The 13135-nt window shown below is 35.9% G+C and overlaps 1 protein-coding gene across 1 annotated transcript in view; it reads left to right on the top strand.

The window, feature by feature from the left end:
* The first annotated feature begins 266 nt into the window (after window positions 1-266).
* Window positions 267-13135, top strand: part of SLC13A1 (solute carrier family 13 member 1) — a 79264-nt gene continuing 66395 nt past the window's right edge. The window contains exons 1-5 of the mRNA XM_088831803.1: window positions 267-284; window positions 791-927; window positions 3118-3305; window positions 3891-3948; window positions 4027-4075. Of these exons, the coding sequence (XP_088687929.1) occupies window positions 267-284; window positions 791-927; window positions 3118-3305; window positions 3891-3948; window positions 4027-4075 (450 nt within the window). The remainder of the gene's footprint in view (window positions 285-790; window positions 928-3117; window positions 3306-3890; window positions 3949-4026; window positions 4076-13135) is intronic.

Genomic DNA, 13135 nt, shown 5'->3' with positions numbered 1-13135 from the left:
AAGGTATCCCACTCTTTGAGAGTGATAGTTTACACTGGTGTTTAAAGGTTTTGAGAAGGCCTACAAGAAATAAAATTCCAGAATCTTCATAAATTCCGTTTTCTAAACTTATTCGACCACAGAAACTTTTTTTAACAAAGAAAAATACTATGTACCTCTCAGAGAATTCTTTTGTAAATCCTGCTACAAATGGTTGCCCAAGTGTCTGTATGCTCTACTAATCACCACTCAAAACACAGAAGAATGACTGCAGTCTGGGCGTAATAATGCTAATGAAGATATTGGTGAGCCAGAGCTTGACTTGAGACTTTTCCTCATTACAGCCATGGCCAGTCTGCTATAGGATTGCAAACTAATTAGCCCCAGTTTACAGATGGAGAAATTAAGGAATAGAAGGCACTTGCCTGATGTTACTCAGGTCTTTAAAAACTCAGTATGTGGGTACCCTCTCTCTATGTATATTTTTTCTTAATACTACTTTTTCTGGATAAGGATAAAGTGAAATCGCTCAGTCATATTTGACTCTTTGCAACCCCATGAACTAACTGTAGCCTATCACGCTCCTCCATCCATGGGATTTTCCAGGCAAGAGTACTGGAGTGGGTTGCCATTTCCTTCTGAAACTGATTTAAATTTGTATTCCAACACATCTGCATTCGTTTCAACAAAATAGAAAGATTATGGAGTTAAAGGTCAAAGTTAGGAGCAGCAAAATAATGCTTTTCTGGTGCAATGTTGTTTTTCTCTTGTCAACATAGATAAATACTCATGGGTTTAATTGTAATTTCAGGTGGCATCCGCTTATTTCAAAGATTTTCACCTACTGCTGATTGGAGTCATCTGTTTAGCAACATCCATAGAAAAATGGAATCTGCACAAAAGGATTGCTCTGAGAATGGTGATGATGGTGGGTGTGAACCCAGCATGGTAAGTACTGTGTTCACTGCTCCAGGTTTGCATTCCATACAGACCATTTTCGTACGGAGCAAATAACCAGATAAGTAATGTATATCCAGGCAATCATTTGTATGGCAGTGTAATTCATGATTTTTTTTCTCTGCAAAAATGAAAGTGATATAAAGGATACTTGAATTGGAGGTGAAAAAAACTTTCATTTCACTGCGAGTCTAATTACAGGGAGATTGGAATAAATGCACACAACTCTTTCACCTTTTATGCTCTGTAAGGAGTCAAAGCTGAGAGAAACGTGAACCTCAACAATCAAGACTGATAGACTTCAGAGTAGATTTCAGTACTATCGTGTTTATTGGGCTGATTACACATTCAAGACTTGTTCAAGAGTATCCTTGATCATCAGGAAGGATGTTAAGAACCAAAGACAAAGACATTTACTGACAAAATACAAATATGTGCAGAAACATTCCGAGGTGAACATTTCTCTTTTTAAATGAATTGTTCCAGAGTAAAACAATCAATTAAGAAGTTTCATCTATAGCATGTGAAATCACTCTTTGGACTGATTTTGCCCACTAAAATAAATTTTGCCCACCAAAACCATTAAATTAATTGGCCATTTTGGTTTTAATTCTAGCTCTTGTTAAGAACATAGATGGGAACTAAAAAAAAAAAAAAAAACTTCCAGTGTCATAATCATTTACATAATAGCATTATGCTTTAAAACCTTAGGTGATTCTTCCCACCTCATCTTTCTTTAAACATAAGAAAATTTGTTGAATTATGCTGCATAATTCATGTTAGGGTATAACAATGTCTGTGTTTATCATTCATGGAGCACACTCTTTTGTTAAATAGCAAAAGCATTCAATAACTCAGATGAAGCCTATTTTGTACAAACATCTGTAACTTAAAAATTTTAGAACATGTATGTGTTAAGGACGTTTCACTCTTAAAATGAAATGGTGTTCCATGCCTCTAGAAATGCTCTAGAAATGTGTCTCTTTTCCTTGGCCATCTGCTCATTGGCCCGACGGGGCAAGTCATGCACTGCGCAGTGGGACAGGGTCCTGTCCATTATACCACTAAGTGGTTTTTCAAGTTAAGGCATTTTTACCACACACAAGTTTTATCATTTCCCAATCTTTTTGTACTGAAAGATTTGTATTGAGAGATTGTTTTGCCAATGCCTTAAGTTGAAATTGTTTCTATTTTTTAACTAAGAATAGTTTATTGTTTAAACAGTTTCCTTGAAAGTTTTGTTTCATTTTTCACATAGAAAATATCCACCTTATCTGTAGTTGGAATGTATAATGTGGAATTTTTCTTATAGATCTATTTCAAAAGAAAGAGAATTTCCTAAATGGTTCTATATGGAAAGACATGCTTCTGAATGACATTCTTGGACCTCTACTCAAAAGAGATCGTGTTTTTTCCCCCAGTTGTGATTTTGAAAGCTTATAGACATGGTTTAAAACCCTATAATCTTAGGTATGTTATTTTTTAAGGGAGAAGGATTACTCTATTTGTATGAGGAGACAATGTAATACATCCAGCTCTTGACAACAGACAGGAATGTCAGATTCAGGAGAGCATGAATAATTGAATCTACAGAAAATTCTGAAACCTCATTTTTTAGCTAGTGATTTTAACCATTTCCTCCACCCACCGTACACTGAACCAGAGTAATAAATGAGTAAAATGCAGATTTATAAATATTAACCTCCCTCCTTGCCCTTGTTCTTCCTTGGCACATATACAAATAAACAGAGATATGACCCAAATATAAAAGAAAGAATAAGGGATCCTAAATGCGAAAGCCAATTGCACCTTATTTTACTAGTATTTGAAGATGGGCCATCTGTAAAGGGCATTTGAATATTGATGTAATATTATAAGCTGTTACACCATCTACCAATTTGCAGTTTGATTATAAGTTTTATCATTTTTCTGGTTTTGGAGAGAAGACTCTTACAGTTTCCAGGGAGACAAACCTTATAATAAGTCCTGTTTTACTTGTGCCATTTGGATTTCTACCTGTCTATCCTGTTCTCAGAATTCTTTATCTGGGTGAAACCTTAACTGTCTTTATGTTTTGAAAAAATTAATTCTCAACTCACTAACAACGTCCTTTTCAGGTAAATACTATAGAGCTGGTGAAGCTAGAGAGCACAATTCATACTGAAGGCCCTCTTGTTTCAGGCTGTCCTTGGGGTTCATGAGCAGTACTGCCTTCCTGTCGATGTGGCTTAGCAACACCTCTACTGCTGCCATGGTGATGCCCATCGTGGAGGCTGTGGCCCAGCAGGTCATCAGTGCAGAAGCAGAGGTGGAGGCTACTCAGATGACTTATTTCAGTGGATCTACCAACCAGGCACTGGAAATCGATGGTATCACTTTTGCTTTGGCCATGGTGGGATCTAGCTATTTGGGCAATGGGATAAACTCAAGGATTATATTTTGAATTAATTATCCATACAGGCATGATATGAATTCAACCTTACTCTACCTCTATTTCCCAGTATTTATACAAGGGAATTATATTACCCAAATATTTTATCTTCAATTAACGGTTGAATTTACATTCTCTGACAAAAGGGGAAGAAAAAGAATGACTTTTCTACACTTCAACCAATCGGATAAAACTCTCTTTTATTTTATCAGTAGACTCAGATTACTCTTTTACCCTGAAATGACTTTCCTGCATAACTTGTGAACCTTTAATTCCTGTATTCTATTTGGAGACAGCATCACATTCTACCTTGGGTATTTCTGGTTCTGATAAACGGCTCTGATGCAGTGAGAAAAATATCGGGAGGATATTGGTGTTTGTAAAACACTTTATTATGATGAAGGTTATGTCAGTACAAAGTGAATTTGTTTATTTTCAGCCTCTCATAATGCTTCCACCTTCACACACCACACATACACTGATAATCCTTCATTTTAATTTTTTTCTATTTAATGTTTTGCAGAAAGTATTAACAGACAAGAAGCAAATGAGAGAAAAGAGAAAACAAAACCAGTTCTGGGGTAAAGAATATTATTTTGATTAGGATTTTCAGAATTATATTTTAACGAAATTATAAACTGGGTCATTTTATTTTTCAGATACAGTAATGATGCAGGGAAAATTTCAAGCAAGATGGAGCTGGAAAAGGTACATTAAATTTAATTCTCTCTAAATAGTTATACATGAAATTATATTAGATCTGCAGTTAGATATGTATGCATTTTAAAATCCGTTACTTGCTTCCTTGTCTATGAATTACTTTACTTCCTTATGTCAAAGCATGGTGTAAGGTTTGATACATCTTCGTAGATGGTCTGAAATCAAAATCCTCATAGAAAAAGTTTTAGGCTCTGAAATCAGCATCATTTTCTCCTTTTAACAGATGCCATAGTGATGGCAGTTAGCATATGTAATTTAAAGAAATATAATGCTAGCCTCAGAATATTGTTTCATTTTCTTATCAAAATCTTGCTGCCTTTTTATTAAGCACATTCTATTACTTCCAGGTTATGAACACAGCAACTCCTATTCGTATAATTACAATCCAGTTATCTTTAGTGTCCTCCTTGCCAGTAAATTCCAGTAGAATTCATAAGCTGCTACTGTCAAATGAAGATGGAGGGACTGTTTGTAGCCATTCTGGCTATTAAAGGAAGGAAGAATACTTTTGTAAACTATCCTGTAGAATTCATTTTCCCAGAATAAATCAATATAAAAATACTGTACTAGGTTTTATTGGGAGAAATATATCTCGAGACCACTTAAAAGTAAACCTGCATAGAAGTAGTTCTACGGTAACCATGGCATTAGAAATAGAGTGGGGCATATGTTCCTTCCTCGGGCTATACTGCATTAGCATGCAACTGAATAGGAAAAAGAAAACCGTCTTGTTATTTACAGAAATCTTTAAGGAAAGAGTAATTTTTATGTAAAGAGAAAACTAATGTAGTGAAAAGTTTTAAACCACTAGCTACAGTGTACTTTAAAGGTTTTTAAGATGAGAATTGAATACATATTTATGAAAATATTATCATCTTTAGGGAGGGAAATAATTCTTTTAGGACATAGAAAATCAGCAGTCTGCCAGGTGTATTACAGAAAAATGCATCAGAAATGAGCTTTAAAAACTGTTGGGTATACTTGCACTCACTTGGTAACTCTCTTGTGGTCATCTTAAGAAACCCAGTTTTCTGGTGTGATGCTTAAATTTGAGATCAAGACCCTTCCAATGGATTGGTTATCCAGCACTGTCCCAGGATTGGTAGGAAAGTCTATGGATGAAAAGACCTCCTGTTTACCATGAGCAGCTCAGGGTCTAATGGGGAAGATGGACTTTAAAAAAAAACTATGACATAAATACCACACCACAGGTACACACAGAGACCAGATCTCCCAGAAGCTGAAACAACTAGCTCAGTCTGGGAATATTGCCAAGAGGGAATGTGAGGTCAAGAAATCTGAATCTGGAGGGAAGATGGCACTCACAGTCAGAGATATGCATGCTCCATGTGTGCAGGGACCAGGCCTACTTGGTTCCCCATTTAATACCCTACCACATTCCACTGCTTGACAGAGAGGAAGCATTCAGTAGATAAATATCTTGGCTAATTAATGAAGGAATGAAAAAGGAAGAAGTAACGTAATCAGAGAATACATAAAATTCAAAGACCCCAAAATGTAGAGAGAGGGGATTTTTCAGGAAGCATGTCCAGTGCAGGTGCCAGGGTTGAGCTGTGGAAAGTGGAATGTTTGGAGAGGTTGGGCCAGGTGAAAAATAGTAGTTCGTGCCATACAAAGGATCCTAGTTTATCTTAAGGGAAATGGAGAGCTTTGAAGCTAGAGGGCAGTATGGTAAATTCTGCCCTTTGAGAAGCTTACTGTGGTAACAAAGCTGAGGACAGAAGGTATGGGCCTAACTGGACTTTCTGGTTAGTATGACTTTGTGGATGAGAGTGATAAAAGCGTGGAAGATGCCTCTGCTACAGAAAGCTAGATAAAAGAAGTTTGTGATGCACTGAGGGAGGAATAAGTTTTCAACAGGGAAATGTGAGATAACTGGGGTCTATTTTAGGCAGTAAAGATAATAAGTTCTGAGTTTGGTAGAGAAGAGCTAGGCCTTTGAACAACGATTCTATGCTTGTTCTATAACTTCATACATAAAATTTTAGCTTGGTGTAAAATAAAAACTAAGGGAAAACTTTTTGCTCTAATAAAGTGCTATTTATAGGGGGTCGCATAAAAGTATTTTTTACATACTATACATTTAAGATAGATTTTTTCTAATAAAAATTATATTAAAAAATAAGATTTTTATTTTTGACAATTACATATCTCACATAGAAACATAATTATAAGATGTTATAATAAACTGCACCTGTTCTTTGCCAGATTTAAACTGGATAATTTAAGATTAACTGATTATGTGGGAGAATCTGTATCGACTTAATCTAGCCATAAAATGGAAAGAATATTTATATTCATAATGTTTCAGTCTTCTGCTTTTTTCATCAAGTAGATAAGACATTTTATTGAATTAGATTAAATCCTGTGTGGTTTGGCTTTGAATGTGAACTGCAAGTCAAAAAAGATCCAAATATTACTCTTTTTGAGAGAGGATGGTTTAAAATAAATTTCAAAGAAGAAAAAGAAGAAACAAAAGGGCATAGAGTTATTTGGTAATTTACACCATTTTGCCATGTTTTTACACATTCGAATCACCAATGTGTTGATTTGATACACCTACATGTTGAAAAGTGATTACCACCGTAGCATTATTTAACACCTCCATCATATTGTATAATTACCATTTATTGCAGTGTGAATGTTCAAAATTTACTCTCAGCAACTTTCAACTAATGTATGTAATGTTATTAATCATAATAATCCTGCATTAGATACCTGGAAGTTATTCATCTTAAAACTGGAAGCAGGTACCCTTTAACCTTTATCTCCCCATCTTCCCCTGCTCTCCCCTCTAACCCCTGGTAAGCAACACTCTACTTGCCATTCTATGCGTTCAGCTTTTATGGATTTCCCATATCAATGATTGTTGTTTAGTTACTAAGTCCTGTCTGACTCTTTTGCTACCCCATGGACTTTGTCCCACCAGGTTTCTCTGTCCATGGGATTTCCCAGGCAAGAATATTGGAGTGGGTTGCCATTTCTTTCTCCAGGGGATCTTCCCAACCCAGCGATTGAACGCACATCTCCTGCATTGTCAGGCAGATTCTTTGTCACTGAGCCACCAGGGAAGCCCCTGTAAAAGTGATACCATGCAGTATTTGTCTTACCCTGCCTGACTTATTTCACTTAGCATAAAGCTATTATAATGATTGCCATTTCAACAGTTGTGAGGTGATAGCTCATTGCGCTTTTGATTTGTATTCCTCTGATGATTAGTGATGTTAAGAACCTTTTCATGCACCTGTTGACCATTTGGATGTCTTCTTTGTGAATGTGTTTTTTCAGTTCCTCTGCCTGTTTTTCAGTTGGATTATCTGGGAGGTTATTTTGTTTGCTTGTTTGGTTGTTTTTGCTAGTGAGTTGTATGAGTTCTTTGTAAATGTTATCAGTCCTAAAATTCTTGTTACTGGAATTTCAAAGTATTGGTATAGATGATAATGATAATTTGATGGTAATTTTCCTGTTGCTGCTGCTACAGCAGCCAATGGGGATGATTATATGTTGGTTTTGAAGCCGATGGATATTCACTAGTTCCTCAGATTCCAGAAGCGATTCAGGAGCACTTCTATCTGAGTCCCATTCCTAAGCTGCATACATGAAAAAGACTCACAGTGTTTCCTTTTCACCATAGGCAATGGCCCAGACATTAGCAGAGCTCCCTACTCATGCCCAGAATAAAAATGGTAGGTAGGTATTTACCCCATAAATTCTTTATTACTCCAAAAGTAGCTGAAATATTTTTAGAGAAGAAAAGGAACAAGAAGAAAGGAAGATCCCAAAAGACACTGACATATATGAGGGAATAATTTGTCAGGTTCCAGTGGAGCAGTTGGGAGACCAATCATCACTCATATTATTTCCATAAGAAATGAATTTCAGGTATCCGGAAATCAATTTTTATACACCAAAAAAAGAATCAAGTTGCTATGTTTTTTCTTTCTTTCAAGCACTGGTATTAATCAAAGAAATCTCTCAGATTTTTACACTAGCTCAATTTCTAAACCTCCAGGCATCTTTGAATGAAAGGAATTGGAAATTCAGTATGTTTTTAATGAAAGGCCTAAAATAATTGTTTTCCATTCATCTTATATAAATTGTAGTTTCCCCAAAAGGAAAAGTTCAAAGGAAAATTTCCTTGAACAAATTGAATCTTGCTTTTAATTAGATGTTGTTTAGTTTGGTGGTGAAATCCTTATTATTCAAAATCAAATTCTATAAAACAGCACTCTCTAATATTCTCCAAGAATTCTAAGAACCCTGTAACAGTAATAAGTATGGTTCATAATATCATGGACTAGGGGTGTTTTTTCTGCCAAATAGGGAGATATCAATTCTAGAATATTTGGCCCCTAGATCAAATGTGGAAATGGCATTTTAAATTAGATCAGGTAGGTGTTACAAACAAAAGTTCTAAATTGCTTTTCCCTTTTCTTAGACCAGGTGAAGTTAGTTGGGCAGCAAAACCAGTTTTTAGCACTGCTGAGACCTCACTTGACACAACCTACTATGGGTTTCCTTTACCCAACCAGCCAAATTCTGCAGGTTATAAAGATGTGAGCAGAAAGAGAGAGAGAGAAAGGCTATCACATACCCTTTAGGAATCACAACATCGCCAAAAGGCAAGAGATAACAAGGGTTGTTGAAGAAAAGGGAACCGCTATGGATTGTTGGTGGGAATGTAAATTGGCGCAACCGCTATAGAAAACAATGGAAAGGTCTCTCAAAATATTAAAACAGGATATAGCAATCCCACTACAGGGTATAAATTCAAAGGAAATGAAAACAGGATCTTGAAGAGATATCTGCACTCACACTGTAGCATTATTCACAATAGCCAAATACGGGAAAAATGAATGAATGGATTAAGAAGATGTGGTATGCGTATATCATGGTATATTATTAAGCCATGAGGGGAAAAAAAGGCAATTCTGTCATTCCAGCTACATGGATGAACCTTGAGTGCAGTATGCTAAGTAAAATAAGTCAGACATAGAAGGACAAATATTGCACGGTTTCATTTATATATGGAATCTTGAAAATAAAAGTAAAACTCGTAGAAATAAAGAATAGAAAATTGGTTCCCAGGAGCCAGGGGGTGGGAGTGGGTAAATAGGGAGATTTAGCAATAGGGTACAAGCATTTGGCTATAAGATAAATAAGGTCAGAGGACCAAATATAAAACGTGAGGACTAGAGGTGATAATACTACCGTATAGTTGCGATTGGTCAGGGGACTGATATTGAATATGTGACCAATGAAAGAGGAAGTGGAAGGGAGGAACACATGCTGTAACTGAAGTCCTGGAGGGCTGGGTGGGGATAATCTTTTCATAGTGCATACGTAGATCAGATCACCATGCTGCACACTTTGAATATCTTATGATTTTATTTGTCCTTTATACCTCAATAAAGTTGAAAAAGATCACAGGATGTTTAAAGTATGCAATCATGACTTGAAGAGGTAATCATGGTGAGATGGTTTCCCCTATCTGGTTGATTGGCAGATTGCCTCACATATTTGTCTTTTTTTTTTTTTTTTGAGAGCATTTAAGTTCTACTTTTGGCAAATTTCAATTGTTGAGTGTAGTGATGGCAACTCTAGTCACCGTGTCTAGACAATGGCTTCTCAGTCCTTACTCATAGCTGAAAGTTTGCATATTTTACTTGGTATTTTTTTTTAACTTGGCAGTTTTCTGCACCTCTGGGAACACAAGATGAAGTTGAAGTTTTAAAAGAAATTATAACTATTCTACTCACTAATCCAATTTATGAGGACTCATGCCATTCAATTGAGAATTTGGAAGCCTCATTATCAATGGTATTAAATCGGAACAAACGATGATATTTCTGACATATACTGGGATTCAGGTGGTGCTGATTCAGGTACTGGGATTTACCGTGCAGGTGGTGCTTTCCTGGTGACTCAGTGGTAAAGACTCTGCCTGCAATGCAGGAGACTCGAAGATGTAGGCTCAATCCCTGGGTCTGGAAGATCCCCTGGAGGAGGAAATGGCAACCCACTCCAGTATTCTTGCCTGGGAAATCCCATGGACAGAGGAGCCTGATGGCCTACAGTCCATGGGGTCACAGAAGAGTTGGATACAACTGAGAGACTAAATAACAACAAACAACAGGTGGTGAGGTAAATTCACTTCTGTATAAATAATTTATTTTGACATTCATAAAAAATGAAGAAACATAGCAGCAGCCCGTGAACACAACCTCACTCAAGATTTTAATGTTTGTTGTAGTCAAAACCCTAGCTGGGCTCCATTGGTTTACTTAGCTGGGTTTCCACAAAACATTTTGTTATTAAAGAAATAATTGACTATTGATAATGCATTTTTTCTATATATCTTTTAATTTTGAACCACGAAAATGTGGTTCTTCACCTTTTATATTGTGGAAATATTATCTAGCAAGTAACATGAGCTTAGCCATGTTGGAAACAGCTGTACTTTCCCTTAACTGTACAGTATACCTCCATAAAATAAACCTCCCATAGAATTTATTCTAATGCTGTGTTTATTTTGTCTCCTAAAATTCTCAACAATATTTTTCTTTTCATAGTCCAGTGATATTTCCTAACAAAAGGATACATTTACTTTGTCCCAAAATTGTTTTTCATGTATCTTGATTGTGAAATATTTTAATATATACATATTTAAAGGTAACAAAAATTTTAAAGAAAATGAGTAATTATTCTTTCCATCTCTTTCCTGCATTATTTTGAAGTTGTTATCTTTTTGTTCTTTGTTTTTTTTTTATATATAATCCTACACAGACACACATACACACGCACACACTTGTACTGATGTCCTGCACTGCTTGTTATTTATATATTATTTCAGTCATTTTTTACCACTATAAAAGAGCACAATTTTTTTTTTCAATAGCATGTATGTTTTGATTTTTTGTTCTACACTAAGAAATTACAAAGGAAGCTTCTAAATACTTAACAGGATATAACATTTTGTAAAATAAATAATGGATTTAATTGATTTTCAGCATTGATGAAAACAGTTTTTATGAAAAGTCCTGTTTTGTGTGCTAAATTTTAAATACCTATTCATTATACTATTACTATTAATGTATAAACTAATATCCTGATTCACACTGTGCATCATAATTCTTTATTAGCTATAGTGGATATAAATCCTCATTCAAGGAATCTTACTGATAACTTCAAATCTGTTACCAGCTCTTCTGAGTCAGGTTATTGATGATTAGATCCTCACCAGATTTTCATGAAGAGTTTACATCAAGAGTAGGAGAAGGATGTCCTCTTACATTTTCTTGTGTTGTCTTCATTCTAGGGTTTTTTTTTTAAGTAACTTCCTGTAGAAATCACTTAAAGCCAGAAGCACACTGTGGAAGGACTGGTTGAATTAAAGCTAGAAAGGATAATGTGTTATCCTCTTAACCAAGACCATATAAACTCAACACATCAAGAATGAACAAGGCTGCATGGCCCTACTGTCACTCTCTCTATGCACTCTGGAGCTTTCCTCTCCTTTCCCTGTTTTCTCCATCCTCCCCCAACGTGGATGCCATTGAGGCACTAAGGTCAATCTGTGCAAGAATTATTAGTCAAGAATCATTTGTTTACTTGTATTTTAAAGTTAAAAGAGAAATATTGCATCTTCCAACAAGATGGCAGATTCAGTTCAGTTCAGTTCAGTTCAGTTCAGTCGCTCAGTCGTGTCCGACTCTCCGCGACCCCATGAATCACAGCACGCCAGGCCTCCCTGTCCATCACCAACTCCCGGAGTTCACTCAGGTCCATTTACCTTCACTGCATCCTGAATCTTCATTAAAATAAGAATAGACTTTTTAAGGTAAAGTCACAATTATAAAAATGTCAAGTGAGAAGATGACAGCAAAATCACTTTGGAACCTGGAAAGTTAAAGAAGGGGTGGGAAATGCCTCAATTAGTCAATGAAAGTGAAATTCTAGTCAACAGTGAGGAAAGAAAATAAGCAATCTAATTTACCTACCAGTAGCCCTCAAAGTTTTTAAAATGTTGAAAAGTGAGGGTACTTTAAAAATTGTTTAAGAAATAGTTAAATACACAAGTTTCTCCCCCAAGTCTCCATGGATACAGCTGTTCCTCCTCCACCAAACAGAAGTGTAATCTTTAGACAGGTGACACAGAGGGTAAGGAGAACCCGATGCAGATCTGAATAGGGGATGAATTTCATGATGAAAACGACTGACCATTTATATGTTGAACAGTGAGAACCCTGCCTTCCACGCTGCTAGCCCCAATAACCAGACCTATTTCCTCCTTGTGTCAGTAGGCAAGAGACCAGGGAGGTTTTTCTTTGGGTAATGTAGCCAGCATAAAAGAAAAGATGAAAATATATAGTGTTGGGTGTTCTCCCAAAAAAGCCCCGATCAGATGATACTAGATATGAGCCCACATTCACCAACAAATCCCAAAGCACATGTCCAAGGATTCCAGCCAGCTTTTCACTGCTTTAAATATGAGCAAAGCACCAAAGTTCCTGGATATCTGAAGACAGACTCAGGCATGGAAGAGAGAGACTTAAACAAAGAAAAGGAAAACAGAAACTTGCAGGAAACAGACTGTACAAAAAGATGAAAACACAAGAAAAGAAGCTATCATTAATATATTCAGAGAGGGGAACAAAGAATCTGCATTCATGAAATATGAAGGACATTCTATAATAGACCAAGAAGCCAAACATATATAATCAAAATAGGAAATAATTTATAAAATACTAAATACAAGGTAAAGATATGAAATATAAGTAGAAACTTTAGTATAAAAGGAATAAACAAGATGAGAAAAAATAGGAGTTTCAGAAAAAGAGTAGAGAAAACTGAGAAGATTCTATTAAAATTCAAGAAAACTTTCATAATGGAAAAATATAATTTTTATGACAAGCTCCCACTGGTTACCAGCAAAATGGATGGAACAGATACACATAGGGAAGAACACTGAGAGTTCAGAATACAGTGAATGAGGAGAAGGCCCTGAGTTTCCAGAAAGAGAGAAAA

Source organism: Moschus berezovskii, chromosome 3 (genome assembly GCF_049115385.1).
Source record: "Moschus berezovskii isolate FMDL1 chromosome 3, NW_MosBer_1.0, whole genome shotgun sequence".
Lineage (NCBI taxonomy): Eukaryota > Metazoa > Chordata > Mammalia > Artiodactyla > Moschidae > Moschus > Moschus berezovskii.
This window is presented reverse-complemented; position numbering and strand designations above follow the sequence as displayed.